We start from the raw sequence: 15,700 nt of genomic DNA, 5'->3' as shown, positions 1-15,700 counted from the left end.
AGAACCCATGCTCCGCAACAAAGACAAGCCACCACAATGAGAAGCCCGCGCACCGCAACGAAGAGTAGCCCCTGCTCACTGCAACTAGAGAAAGCCCGCACACAGTAACGAAGACCCAATGCAGCCAAAAATAAATAAATAAATAAATAAATTAAAAAAAAAAAAAAAAGAAATGGTTGGGGGGACTTCCCTCATGGGCCAGTGGTTAAGACTCTATGCTCCCAATGCAGGGGGCCGAGGTTTGATCCCTGGTCGGGGAACTAGATCCCACAACTAAGAGCCTGCATGCCACAACCAAAAGATCCCACATGTCTCAACTAAAGATTCCACATGCCGCAACTAAAAAGATTCTGCATGCCGCAACTAAAGAGCCCGCACGCCGCAGCAAAGATCCTGAGTGCTGCAACTAAGACCCGGCATAGCCAAATGAATGAATGAATGAATGAAGTGGTTGGGGATAGTTTAGGGGAGTGGGATGGGCAGGCGGGGAAATGCATAATCTTAGATGGGACCATTTTACAATTTTTTTGGTCCATGTAGAATTTGACTCATCTTGTGACTTTAAAAAATAATTTTATTTAAATTGGACGGTACAATTTGTTCTTTCCTTCTGTTAAATCATGTTAGAAGTACAGAACTTGATATAATTTCCTAAAGCAATACAGTATTACTTCAATTAGGTTTAATTTCAAGTGCTTATTTTTTGTATTTTAAAGCTATTTTTTTATAGAGAGAATTTTAAAATCAAATATTTGGATTCACTGTTTCTATATATGTTATTACATATGGTGACCATAGTCTGAGAGCCCCAAACTGAAGCATATAGCCTGACAGCAAACAGAAAATTCCAAGATAATCCAGTGTCTGGTCACTGTATTAGGTAGCTCTTAATGTGAAGTAACTGTATCTTAGTAGAGACTTTTTTATCGTTGTTTGAAGTTTTTATTAAGGATAACACGTGTAGGCGCACACAGATCATAAGAGTATAGCTCAATGAATTCTCATGAAGTGAACACAAGTGTGTAAATAATACTTAGATCAAATAACAGAACATTTACCTGCATCTTATAAGCCCCCTTACATCGTTCGTCTTCCAGGATACTAACTCTCCCTCCACCCCTGCAAGGGTAACCACTACCCTGATTTCTAACGTCATTGATTAATTAGTTTTGTCTGTTTTTGAAGTTTTGTAAATGGAATCATATAGAGTGTACTCTTTTGAGTCTGTCTTCTTTTGTTTAACATTGATTGAGTCATCCATATTGTTGCAGGTAGTTGCAGTTAACTCACTGTCATTGTTACATAGTAGTCCTTTGTGAATGTAACACAATTTAGCCATTCTACTGTGATGAGCAATTGGGTAATTTCCAGTTTGGGGGCCAATACAAATAGTGCTTCTATGAAAGTTCTTATACATGTCTTTTGATGAACACAGGTTTACATTTCTGTTGCCTACGTTATGTACCTAGTGGTGGGATTGCTAGATCATCGGGTAGGTAGATGTTAAGCTGTAGTAGGTATTCCAAGTAGTTTTCCAAAGTGGTTAAACTAATTTACACTTCCATCAGTAGTATATAATAGTTTTGATGTCTCTAATCGTCTCCAACATTTTAGCCATTCTGGAGTGTGTAGTAGTAACACACTGGTAGTTTTAATATAGGTTTCTCTGATGGTTAATGAAGTTGAGCCCCCCTCTGTGTTTTTTATCCATTTGGCTATCCTCTTGTGAGTTCTTGTTTGTCTTGCCCACTTTTCAATAGAATATAAGTAGACATCTGTGTACCCCTCCAATTCACATTATATTGTTCAGTGAGACTGGCTTTCTGGCAGGAGGAATACAGTAGAAGGAAAAAGAAGTGGAGACAAGTACTCTCTCACCATCATACTTATGACTTGAGGGATGGATAGTGTCTTCTTTACTTCAAGTTACTTATTCTGTACCAAAATATGAAGATAAACGTGTCTCAGCCCCCTTTCTCACACTCAGACTGTCTCAGTGCTGCATTCCTATTCCGTTACATACATATATCCTGTATCTTTTTCAGCAGCGGAATTTTGTTCCTAGAAAATTAACTCAGGAAAAAGATGTATCTTGCAAGGTGTTGGTCTTTGGGGTCTGACCTATTGTGTGACATAGCTCGAAACAAACTGCAGTATGTCAGACAGGTTGGGTTAATGAACAGACTTTACTGGGGAAATGGAGAACTTAGAGGGCCAGAGTTAGCAGGAGAAGAAGGTGTTCTCCCATCTGCCATCATACTACAGAGACACCAACCCAGGGCTGGGTTCACTGGGAGGGACCTCATCCACCCATTAGGCTCCCTTCTTACAGGGAAACAGGAAAGCAGCACTGTTGAGGGGAGAGGGCTGATACACAGGCTGCTTAGTTGGAGGAAGCCTGGATTTAGGTTTGGGGTGCCAGTTATGTGAGAAAGCCAGCTGCCCAGCCCGTGAAGGGCCTGTGGAAAGTTGTTTTCTCCCCACCCCCATAACAGGAAGCCAGTGATCCCAGTTCCCAATTGGAAAACTGAGCTTGGATGCAGCCCCCTTGCTGGTTTGTCCAGAAGTGAACTCCAGGGGTGGTTTTTGGACAGTTTTGCTCATGCACCAAAACTGTGTACATTATCTGCAGAGTTCTTGAAGAGAACCTTGCCTCTGTAGCTATAAGTCTTCATAAACATGGAACAGAATTTTTCTTACTGTATCAATTCTTGAGATTCTTCATCTGTTCATGCATTTGAAATTCCATGAACGAACATTTAGATGGATTAGAGATTATCTTGTTAAAAGAACAAATGTTCTAGGGATTAAAATTCCCTTTCAGCATTAGTAATTTACCATGGAATCTCCAAAAATGTATTTATTTTAGCCACTGAAAACAAAGGAGGCTAAATGTTTGTTATAATAGAGTAGTTTTTAATAAAAATGGGATTTGGTGTATTTGACAGATGATGTTTGTTTAGTATAAATCATTCTTAAATCTTTGATCATATAGGTAAATAACTATAGTTTCATTAATGGTAGAATTATAAAATAAATGTTAACAAATGAAAATGCATGTACCTGTGTTAATCATGCTTGTCTAAAGCTAACAATGTGCGGTTTGGCTGTGTTAAGTTAATGATTAAATTTCTGTTTTGGGGAAGATACTGTACAAATCTGTTTTACAAAGCCCATTTGAATTTTTTCTTTTGGAAATACTAGCAAGAAGGCTCACTTTGTGCTCAGCATTGCTTGAATAACCTGTTACAAGGAGAATACTTCAGCCCTGTGGAATTATCTTCAATTGCACACCAGCTGGATGAGGAAGAGAGGATGAGAATGGCAGAAGGAGGGGTTACTAGTGAAGACTACCGCACGTTTCTGCAGGTACTGATTTTAAACTCACTCAATCACACTTCTTAAAGAAATGTGGGTGCTGTTTAGAAAAGGATGAACCACTCTTCCTATGGGGGATCTGACTTGTTAATGATAAGTCGGCTCTCGACTTCGTAGATGGGAATATGCACAAAATGTTACTTTAAATATGCGCACTAATGACACTGTCCTTCTCTTCCCACCCTTAACCCCTGTCCCAACCACCTGTCCAAATTAAACAGCAGCCTTCTGGAAATATGGATGACAGTGGCTTTTTCTCTATTCAAGTAAGTAGTCACAGGCATCTCCTAAGTGTTGTTTATGTCCCAGGCACTGTTTAAGCTCAGGGTATGCTTTTCACAGTCTTTCATAGTCACTGTAATGATGTGACCTTCAGAAGTTCCTCCAGTAGATTGTGTCTAAGAGTGTAAGATTCTATACCAGAGTACTAGATTTTTATATAGATAAACATGAAAATTAGGGTGATAGAATCTTCATCTTAGAGTAGGGCTTTTTCAAAGGAGGTTGTTAATTTGCATCTGGATGCTAATAACCGTAATTCCAGTAAGTCACAGTATTTCAAACTTACCCTCTCCTGTGTAAGTTTGAGAAAATACAACACCTTGCTACCTTCCATTTAAATCAGCCTACTAGGATTGGATTCCTTCATTATGGTCTGTGGCTTTTGCCTTTTTCCTTTTTTAAATCTCATCACTCCCCTTGAATTCTGTGGGTGAAATATATGTACTTGTGAGATTGATTCTTTCATCCGTGGATCTTTCATTCCATTTCTAACACCTGTGGGGCATATCCAGAGTTCTTTAGAACTTCTCTTGGGGGAACTTTTTCTGCAGATATCTCTGCTTGTGTTCCGCTGTACTGTCCTCCTGGACTCCTCAGTCACCAGCGTTTCCAGCCAGTGCTTTATTGTGGACCATTGCAGGTGACAGCTACTGCACGGCTTGGAGCAGAGGCCTGAGCAGGCCCAGTGCTTGCCATTTCCTGTTTGTGCAATGCTGCTCTCTTTTTTTTTTTTTTTTGGCTGTACCACGTGGCCATGACATGCGGGATCTTATTATACTTCCCCAACCAGGGATGGAACCCACATCCCCTGCAGTGGAAGTGTGGATTCTTAACCACTGGACCACCAGGGAGGTCCCTGCAGCTCTGCTGTTGATGCCAGTTCACATTTGCCCACCTCATGGCATTCACTTTTTTGTCTGTATTCCTTCCTGGTTCACTTGCTGCTTTGTTGGCTACCTTGGAGGGTAGGTAGTGAATTTTCAGAAATTTCTCTCTTTTTTCTCAGTTTGAAATAATCAGGTATATCTTTTGTTTTTTTCCTACAGATCACAAAACCCATGATAATAGAAGTTTAAAATTTATGAAAGCTTCCGTTTAAATCCCCAGAAATAACTCATTTTAATAGACATAAAATTATCATTATTACATATCAGGTAGTGAGTTGACTATCAGTTTTCTAAAGCAGGACCCCATAGCAGCCAAATTATCACGTTTGCAGTGGACTAGTTTTAAGAGTAGCGCTTACTGGATAGAAAATACATCTGGATTTTTGAGGCAGTTTTATCTAGGAATTGTGTGGTTCTCTGGAACATTCCAGAAACTTAGTGTAAAAAGTACTCTTTTAATGTTACGTTTGTATATTATTTATGGACTTAGTGATATATCTACACACACACACACACATTTTAAAAACTATAACCTTCTGGGGAAATTTATATATGAACTACAATTGTGTATACAACTAACATGGCTACACTACTTAAATTTGGAATTTTTAAAAGTTGCTATTTTTTTTATAACAGGTTATAAGCAATGCCTTGAAAGTTTGGGGTTTAGAACTAATCCTGTTTAACAGTCCAGAGTATCAGAGGCTCAGGATCGATCCCATGTAAGATTTTATTTTGCTTTTCCTACATTTGATTTTTTAATTTATACTTTCTTAAAGGAGAAAAATACATCTTGCATGCTTTTGTTTTGATATTCCCCGTTTCAATCCCTCAGGTTTTCCTAGTTCACCTTTTGCGGCTGTCTGTGAACATCTGCCCACTGAGCCTTCCTGACCCCTCAGTGTCTGGCAGTGCAGAGCTGATCCTTGAATGGGGTGTGGTGCCATCATTTTTGCACGGCATCACTTATCTGCACGGAGATTCAAACTGTTCTGTAATTTTTAAAAAATCAGTAATACTTAAAATTGTGAATATAATCCTAAATCATCATAGGTTTTGTGTAATACTTTCCAATAGACAAACTAAATGAATATGAACTCTAGTATTTCAACTTAATATTATGTATGTTTTTTTTCCTGTTTCTAGAAATGAAAGATCATTTATATGCAATTATAAAGAGCACTGGTTTACAGTTAGAAAATTAGGAAAACAGGTAATGCTTCCCCTCTTCCCCTGTCTTTTTCCTTATTCTGTAGATCATTTGCAACTGAAGTGTAAGGGATTTGTGCCTTCATCTTTAAGGCACCCGTCCCTTTCACTTCAGTTGCAAATGAAACTCACCAATAATGTGTGTACGTGGCCTGGTTTCAATAGAGAGAGAGAGAACATAAGTAAAATTCTCTATTTAATAAGACAATACAGCCGTGGTTACTTTTAATATGTTTATGAGTTTTTATGTTGTAAAGATGCTCTGTCAGTTAACTACTATTTTCATGGGTTTGTATTAAGCATAGCAATGTCACAAAGCCTGAAATAGTGTCTAGCATGAATAAAAATTTCCAGTCATGTTTGCTTTTGCTTAACAAGGTTATTCACATTCCAGAATGCCATGTAATATATGTATCTGCATAAATCATTTCTATTTTTTCTAAAAAAAAAGACATGGAATGTGTCTTGAGCAAGGCTTTTTATAAGATCAAGAAAAGTACCTAAAGTGTTATTTTTTTAAAATAATTGCCAGTGATCTTTGTATACACGATACCATTTTTGAAACAGAGTTAAAGTCCTTTTTCTTAGAATTTTGACTCTTTGAAAGAGGATTATTATTAATTTTTGGCATTATTTATTTATTTATTTATGGCCGCATTGGGTCTTCGTTGCAGTGCGTGGGCTTTCTCTAGTTGCGGCGAGCGGGGGCTACTCTTCATTGCAGTGTGCGGGCTTCTCATTGCAGTGGCTTCTCTTTGTTGCAGAGCATGGGTTCTAGACACGCAGGCTCCATAGTTGTGGCACGTGGGCTCAGTAGTTGTGGCGTGTGGGCTCTAGAGCGCAGGCTCAGTAGTTGTGGCGCATGGGCTTAGTTGCTCCGCAGCATGTGGGATCTTCCCGGACCAGGGTTCCAGCCCGTGTCCCCTGCATTGGCAGGGGTATTCTTAACCACTGTGCCACCAGGGAAGTCCAGAAAGAGGATTATTGAAAACAGGCTAATGTAGTAAAAAGGAATGAATTATTGATACATGTAACGACATGGATGAATCTCAAAATAATTATGCTGAGTGAAAGAACCTAGACACAAAATACTACATACCGTATTGCTCCCTTTATATAAAAGTGTAGAAAATGCAAACTAATCTATAGTGACAGAAAGCAGATTGACTAGTGGTTGCCTGGGGATAAGGAGGGCAAGGAGCAGTGAAAGAGGAGGATTACAAGGGCACAGGAAAGTTGGCAGTGACGAATATGTTCACTCTTGGTTGTGGTGATGGTTTTGTGGGTATGTACATATGTTAAAACTTTTCAAATTGTATACTTTAAATATGGCCAGTTTACTGCATGTCAATCATACCTTAATAAAGCTGTTTTAAAAAATAAACTAATACAAAACAAAAAAGGAAATGAAATCAAGAAAGTACATTGAATTAAATCAATACAAGATAATTCAAAAACAAAAGCCCTGCTATTGTCTTTTAAGTCTGCTGCCTAGAAGCAGCTTCATCATAACTGATTATTTCTTAAGGTCCCTCCTGGGGGGGCAAAGAGAAAGTAAGGAGGTGTGGTGTGATGCAGGAAAGACTGACCCAGGTGGGAATCAACTCTGGGAAAAACCAGGGCAGGACAACTGCCAAGCTTATTTAACCTCTGGGTTTTATTTAGATCTTTAAAAATATGATCAAGTATTCTTCACTTTCAAGATCTGAAGACTTAAATTCTAGAAATTCCTTTGTATTGATTTGCATGTAAACTTACATTATTATTTTGAGAAAAAAAATTTTTTTTTTTGTATTTCTTTATTTACTTTGGCTGCGCCGGGTTTCGTTGCGACACTCGGGATCTTCGTTGCAGCATGCGGGATCTTTAGTTGCGGCATGTGGGCTTCTTAGTTGTGGCATGCAGACTTCTTAGTTGCGGCATGCATGTGGGATCTAGTTCCCCAACCAGGGATCGAACCCGAGCCCCCTGCATTGGGAGCGCAGAGTCTTACCCACTGGACCACCAGGGAAGTCCCCTATTTTGAGAAATTTTTAAAATTTTAGTTCTTCAAAATTGAATTTACACATTTCAAATTATCTTTGACAAATACAGGAAATGTCAAAGTATGGCTTATCATCTTTGGTTCTAATTTGTATTTTTGTTTAAAATCGTATTTTTCCCTATAGACTCTTGTCTGAGGTCCCTGTATAAAGAAAAAGATGACTGAGAAAAATATTATCTCTGTGAAAATCCAGGAAAAGTAGTTGGTCATGTTGCTGACAGTAACTTCTGAAACTTTTGTATCTTGTGGGTTAAACTAGGACACCCATGAAGTAGTGACCAAATGATGTTAATTACGTGCAGTAGTGGCTTAGTGAACGTTTTAAAATGAGTTGGCGATTATAAATTCTCTTCCTGGAATGTCTGGCTTTCTCTCAGTTGAAATATTTTGACCAAGATTATCAGCAGTGGGAAAACTGGGTAGTTTTCCTTTTTCTTCCACCATCAATATAATGTGATTAGATGAGGATTTTGTTGGGCTGTTCCTCTGAAAAAAGATTTAATTGTCGCTATCAATAAAGATACTTTAAAATACTGGCTATCAGCTTCTTTTCTTTTTTGGAGGAGGGATTTAAAGCTTATGGCTTAAAGCAAACTTTTAAAACATTTAATAGTGATATATTTGCAACATTCTATTTCAGTTTTTTAGAATCACATTATTTAATTACTTTAAAAAAATCTTGATTTGACATGTTTTCAGTGTTTAGACAGTCTTACTAAGTTTAGATGGGTTATATCTATCCTTAACATGTGAAACTTCCTTATTACTTACAATGTGCACTAACTTAAATATTGACAATTTTTTTTCCAGTGGTTCAACTTGAATTCTCTCTTGACGGGTCCAGAATTAATATCAGACACATACCTTGCACTTTTCTTGGCTCAGTTACAACAGGAAGGTAAGTAAAGATTGAACATTTTATGTTACCTTTTGAAGTAGCCAAATAAAACTATCTCCTTAGAAATGAGTGTAACAGGGGGCTTCCCTGGTGGTGCAGTGGTTAAGAATCTGCCTGCCAATGCAGGGGACACGGGTTCGAGACCTGGTGCAGGAAGATCCCACATGCCGTGGAGCAGCTAAGCCCGTGCGCCACAACTACTGAGCCCGTGCTCTAGAGCCCGCGAGCCACAACTACTGAAGCCTGTGTGCCTAGAGCCCGTGCTCCGCAACAAGAGAAGCCACTGCAGTGAGAAGTCTGCGCACCGCAATGAAGAGTAGCCCCCGCTCACCGCAACTAGAGAAAGCCCACACACAGCAACGAAGACCCAACACAGCCAAAAATAAATAAATTAATTAATTTACAAAAAAGTTTAAAAAAAAAGTGAGTGTAACAATATTGTTTTTGTGGCAGTGGCAGGGATTTAATTCTTATGTTTTACGTGGTGAGCTTTAGGCTGCGATTTGGATGATAACTGCTCATTTAGCATTCTTACTGACACTTGGCCCTCCCCTGGGGATGCTGATTCCTTTGCAGCCCTTCTAAAGTAATGGTTCTTTTGTCTTCCATACCCCACATACCACAGAGCCAAGGGGAGGTGTAGGTATTCTTCTTGCTCCTCTTTGCCCCTTCTCGGCCACTCTTCTTCCCTAAAGACTCCAGGTTCGGGCTTCCCTGGTGGCGCAGTGGTTGAGAGTCCGCCTGCCGATTCAGGGGACACGGGTTCGTGCCCCAGTCTGGGAAGATCCCACATGCCGCGGAGTGGCTGGGCCCGTGAGCCATGGCCGCTGAGCCTGCGTGTCCGGAGCCTGTGCTCCGCAACGGGAAAGGCCACAACAGTGAGAGGCCCGCGTACCGCAAAAAAAAAAAAACAAAAAAACTCCACGTACTTTGAAATACATGCATGTCACGAGGTTAAACTCTACCCCATGCCCTTTTGTAGTCTTTTGCAGTCTGAGCTTCCTGCTTTTCCACTGAAGATTTTAGGATCTGACTCACTGTCATCTCTCTACTTCAACTCCTTTCATCATTCTTGGTGATTTCTACATCAAAAATCAATCCAATTCAACCTCTTCATACTTTCAAAGGTCATTTTCTTCACTCTTGCCTTGCCATTACTAAAAACTGTACCACCTTCAAATCCCAGTTATAAGCATCCTACTCTTTGACTATTGCCTCCTATGTTTATACCATATTTTCAGTTTTTTTATTTCCAACGATTCTTTTTTTTTTTTTTTTTTTGCGGTACGTGGGCCTCTCACTGTTGCGGCCTCTCCTGTTTCGGAGCACAGGCTCCGGACGCGCAGGCTCAGCGGCCATGGCTCACGGGCCCAGCCGCTCCGTGGCACATGGGATCTTTCCGGACCGGGGCACGAACCCGTGTCCCCTGCATCGGCAGGCGGACCCTCCACCACTGCGCCACCAGGGAAGCCCCCCAACAAGTCTTTAAACCCTACTACAAACCTAAACATTCCCCTTACATCCTTAAATCCTGTATTACCCTGCTCATGTCCAGTAATCCATCATTATAATAATTCTGTTGCATTTCTCAACTCCTTTGTCCTTCTCTCCCTCCATCATACTTTTATGACAAAATCCCAATCCTGGTTAAAACCCAATCTAGGGCTTGTACAATCCTCCATCAGAACAGCTGAACATGGCTAAAGATAAAATATGACTTATTTTGCTTTAAATTTATAATCACAATTTTTTTTTTAAATTTCTATATGATCACAAATTTCAAATGAGCCTGTGGTGCTGCTTGACATCCCTACTGTGTTCTCTCGGTTAGTTCACTTACCAGTGTCCAAGGTGATGATTTCACAACTTCTGCCTTCAAACATCTAACCACTCCCCTCCCCCTTCCTGACTCCTAGCGTATGGCCTTCCTTTATATTGTACTACGAAAACAGGAGCAACTAAAAGAGAACATCTTCATTTTTGTACCAGCAATCTATCACCTTGTTTCTATCTCTACCTGTGCTTTGAGCCTATTAAACTAGATGAATTGTCCTCTGTTCCTAACCAAGACCAACCTCTCCACTTTGGGTCTAGATCCCAGCTCCTCCCACCTACTCAGGATCTTTGCTTCTGCTTTTGTCACTCCACTCTCCTGTGTGATTAGTTTCCCCTCTTTACTGTATTATTTCTATCAGCAGAGAAACACACTTTTTCTCTCCATTGAGTAAAAAGAAAAAGCATCTTTAACACCAGGAAACTCCAGCTGTCTCCCATTTTTATTTTCTCCTTAGAATCATCTCTAGGGTGTTGTCTCCTATTCATGAACTCATTCCAGTTACACTGTCATAACCAATGTGTCACTGAAAACCCTCTTCTCAGTGTCACCAGTGACCTCCACGTTTGCCACTGCCAGTATTCAATTCTCAGTCTTCCTTTGACCTCACCTTTTTTGAGGGTATAGTTGATTATATCCTCCTTTAAACAGAACAAAACAAAACTTTCTTACTAAGAATTCCAAACAAGTATAAAGTATGGAAAATAATGTGATGGATCCTCATGCACCCTTCTCCCAGCCTCAACAAATATCTCATGGCCAGTCTTGTTTTACCTTTACCCTACCCACTTCCTTTTCCAGTTTATTTTGAGAAAACTAATTGTCTTACTATGTTCTTTGTAGGTGTCTTTTTAATTAAAATCTTTAAAAAACAAGGACTCTTTAAAAATATATATAGTCACAATACTATAATGACACATAAAAATTTAATTACAATTCTGTAATAACATCAACTAATAACATCAACTAGCCAGCCAGTGTTCAAATCTCCAATCTCCTTGGTTGATTCTTCTGGTTTTTTTTTTTTTAAAAACACGTTGAAATAAGGTTAATTGATTCCATTGGATTGCTGTGTCTCTAAAATATATCTATAGGTTTCTTCTCCTCTTAAATTTTTTCCTTGATTTATTCTTTTAAAGAAAATGGATCTTTTGTTCTCTTTCCGACATTCTAGATTTTGCCGGTTGCATCCTTTTTTCCTCTGAGCCCTGGATGCCCAATAGACTGGTCCTTATATCTAGAGGCTTGATCAGATTCAGGTTGATTTTGGGAGGACAGAATTCTCTTTACAGATGGTGGTGTCTACTTATTTTTCCTTTTGTGATTTGGGTAGCTATTGATGATCAATGCCTAGTCCATTATTTCATTGAAGACTGCAAAATGGTGATATCAGATTCCTGTCATTCCTTCATTTATTAGTTGGAGGACTTCTATACAAATAAACTTTCCCTCATCAACTGTTTGGTTATCCTGAAGTATAGTTCATATAGAAAAAGCAGGATAAATATTTCTTTTATCAGTATTTTAAATGAGTCGGTTTCATAGTATCCTTCCTCCAAAGGTAATTGGTTTGTTTCTGAAGTGTCAGTGTAAACAAATCCATTAAAACCATAGTTCATATGGTTTAGTCCATTGTAATTATTATTCATGTGGATACTCAAAATTGTCCCATCTTGGATGAGTGGGAACCTTTTGAACTTGACTCCCAAGCTTCTGAAGTGACCACTCTAGCCTTTTGAAGCCCTTTTTTCTCATATAATAAGAATTTTCAGTCTTATCTTGTATATTTCCTGCCCTTCTAGTAATGGTGGTTAGAGATCACAGTCTGGGCACTGGCATGCTTATTGCTACCAGGTTCGTTGTCATGTACCTCTCTCCAGTTTACATGTAGGATCATAGTGTCGTAACTTCTTTCGTTTTATATACTTGTATCCCTTTTCTTTTATGCCTAAAACCTTTGTTCCTAGCTATATCCTCCCTTCTTGAAATACTGTCTACACAAGGCTTCCAGGCCTCTATGGAGGTTTACCTGCTATCATTGGCTGCTTCTTTCAGATTCCTTTTATGGATCTTACTCTTTTCAATCTCTAACTAATGAAGTGACCCAGAGTTCAATCCTTGGACAACTTCTTGACTGCTCTCCCATTATTTTAAATATCATCTCTAAATAAAGTCTATCTGCCAATAATTCCTTAGACTTTTATCCTTTGCCTAGACATCTACACTGAACACCAAACTCCTAACTTTGACATCTCCACTCAGAAGTCCAGAAAGCATTTTAAACTGAACACGTCTACAAAAGACATATATTTTTTTCTCCCCATATATGCTATCCCTCAGATTTTCCATTTTAGTAAGACCCACTCTTCTTGCATGCTGGTTCCTATATATTTTGTTGATAAAGCAGCCTAGAGTGCTCTTTTTAAAATGTAATGCACGTTATGACACCTTCATTCGTCAACCCTTCAGTGGCTTCCTAGCACACTTAGAATGAAATCTAGTCTTGAATGAAACCCAAGACCCTTACAGTGCCACCTCCAGAAGGCAGTTTCTGCCCTTCCTGATGCTCTTCATGGAATAGCATCACGAGCTGACATAGTTTATTTTAGAATCTAGAAACAATTTTATTGGCGTAAAACATGTTAGCCGTCTGAACTCTGAGCACACTTGTCCTTGTGAAAAACAAATGTCAAGTGTATTATGATTTACTCTTTTGAGTTTTTCCATTAACAGTCCTTTTCATCTTTGTTCATTTGCTTCATTATCTGTTAATGCTCACAAAGAATATCCATAACAAGCACCAAAGTTGAAGAAAATTTATGGTAGAAAAATGTAAATTGAGGGACTTCCCTGGAGGTCCAGTGGTTAGGACTCTACACTTGCAACGCAGGGGCACGGGTTCGATCCCTGGTCGGGGAACTAAGATCCCACATGCCACGTGGTGCAGCCAAAACTAAGAAATGAAGAAAAACGTAAATTGTTAGAATGACTTAGGTGTAGCCCACCCTTATTTAGCTACTGTGTGGTGTATCCAGCTGGGAAAACCCTGGCTTTCTAGAATCGTATTTATAAAAAATTACACTGGGCCAGTGTAATTTTTTCAAAACCTGAACTGCATCTTCAACACCTTGACTAGATTTGTGATACTGGCTTTCCAGCTTCTGTTTTCAGTTTGGAGGGATGTGTATGTGTCAGTGTCAGGGTCAGGGGCAGCTATTTCCACAGATGACTCATTTTACCCATATTACACATTATTACACACATCCTCTGATTGTGTCCTCAAATAGCCCTCTGAGGAAGGTACAATATAATCTATGTAGCAGTTGAAGAAACCAAGACATAGATGGGTAAAGGGGTTTACCAGAGGCCAGGCAGCTAGGAAGTAGAAGAGATAGGGGATTAAAACCCAGGTCATCTGATTCCAGATTCCTTGCTCTTCCATATTCCTTTCCTTGCCTCTCTGTTATCATTTAGTGTAACCTACTTGGTCAGGCACTGTTTTAGTAGATCCCTTTACAGATTCGATGACTTCTCATAGTCACTCTGTGAGATGGCTCTTCCCATTTTACAGGTGAAGAAAGCAAGGTTCGGAGACTAAGTAATTTGTCCTAGATCACCCCACTAGTAAGCGTAAGGATCATTATTTGAACCCAGCTACTCCTGACTCCTCAGTCTTTGTCCTCACTCCACTGTTCTGTGCTGCCTCTCTATCTGCTGTCATTTTTAATCAATTTTGAATCACTTGCTAACTGTTTTAGTTTATTTTTGCCTTTTTTTTTTTTTTTAGGTTATTCTATATTTGTTGTTAAGGGTGATCTGCCAGACTGTGAAGCTGACCAACTCCTACAGATGATCAGGGTCCAACAGATGCATCGACCAAAACTTATTGGAGAAGAATTAGCACAACTCAAAGAACAGAGGTAAAATTGAGCTTGCAGTGTGGAATATATGATAGTATTTTATTACAAAAACTAAATTTTCATGCTTACACTGAAGATGTGGTCCTTTTATTATTGGTGATTTTTTTTTAGACCTTTATGTTTTAGTGAAGTTTATTGGTTTAACCGTGGAAACTCTGAATTATTTAAATATACTAACTTAGATTCACATCACAATAAAACCTTTATATTATTAGACCTTGTCTGCCAGAAAATGTGTAAGTTTTGACTTGGATAAAAATCTTTGGTTTATAAATGTCTCTGTGTTATATCTAAAATAGAAGAGTGGTCTGCAGTTATTTTTAGTGCTTTTATTCTTTAGAGTCCAGAAAACAGATCTAGAACACGTCTTAGAAGCAAATGATGGATCAGGAATGTTAGACGAAGATGAGGAGGATTTGCAGAGGGCTCTGGCACTAAGTCGCCAAGAAATTGACTTGGAAGATGAAGAAGCAGATCTCCGCAGGGCCATTCAGCTCAGCATGCAAGGTATGGACATTCCGATACATACTTTATTCATTGTTGAAGAATTGATTCAGATCATTCTTAGTTCTTCTGGAAGTTAGTGTACTATTGGTAGAAGTTCTTGGACAATCACTGCAGAAGCAATAGCTATGTACAGTCAGTTATTGTTTTTTAGATTTCTTTTAAAACAACTTTTTACGGCTTGTGTTATATTAGGACTATTTTTATTTTTATTTCTGGTTATTCCACTTGGTTATAATACTGTGCTAACACAATAGCAAACTGAGGTTAATCATTGTGAGGTCAGTGGGCCCTTACCCAGACCAGCTGTTCTAAAAATGTATGCTAGTGGACATGAAGGAAGGCCTGGACAGAGAAAGTAAATTGATTTTACAAAACTCTAACACTTAGTGGCTGTGCAGCTTACAGCTTAAGCCCACTTTGGTGAACCCAGGTTCTTAGTGATATAAGCCCATCAGCTGAGAGTAAAGATGCATCCCTCAGGGAATCCAAGCTGAGGGAGTTGTCTGGGATGTTGCTCAAAGGGGCTTACTTAAAAGTGTGAGGGGTTTTCTTTTCTTTTTTTTTTTTTTTTTTGGTAGTTTTGTTTTTGTCTAATTAACGTGAATTTGCCTTCTACTTTCTAATGAAATTACTTTTCAATTGAATTCCTTAAATATCTAAATAAGGAATTCACAGGTGTGCCAGGAGGCTCATGAGTACTCCACATGGTGTGCAGGCCCATTTTGGATTAGTAGAGCCCTG

At 39.0% G+C, this 15,700-nt stretch overlaps 1 protein-coding gene across 4 annotated transcripts in view; it reads left to right on the top strand.

Moving 5' to 3' along the window:
• The window catches only part of ATXN3 (ataxin 3), a 35,852-nt gene that overhangs the window by 4,468 nt on the left and 15,684 nt on the right, over nt 1-15,700 (top strand). For 3 of the 4 annotated variants that reach the window (XM_082617204.1, XM_082617206.1, XM_082617207.1), the window contains exons 2-8: nt 3,205-3,369; nt 3,600-3,644; nt 5,184-5,269; nt 5,694-5,760; nt 8,611-8,698; nt 14,320-14,452; nt 14,793-14,959. In XM_082617204.1, the coding sequence (XP_082473330.1) occupies nt 3,205-3,369; nt 3,600-3,644; nt 5,184-5,269; nt 5,694-5,760; nt 8,611-8,698; nt 14,320-14,452; nt 14,793-14,959 (751 nt within the window). The remainder of the gene's footprint in view (nt 1-3,204; nt 3,370-3,599; nt 3,645-5,183; nt 5,270-5,693; nt 5,761-8,610; nt 8,699-14,319; nt 14,453-14,792; nt 14,960-15,700) is intronic. The other variant, XM_082617205.1, reaches the window with a different exon arrangement.

This window comes from Mesoplodon mirus (genome assembly GCF_964341445.2).
Source record: "Mesoplodon mirus genome assembly, chromosome: 4".
NCBI lineage: Eukaryota > Metazoa > Chordata > Mammalia > Artiodactyla > Ziphiidae > Mesoplodon > Mesoplodon mirus.
Note: the sequence above shows the minus strand (reverse complement) of the source record. Positions and strands in the feature narration are given on the sequence as shown.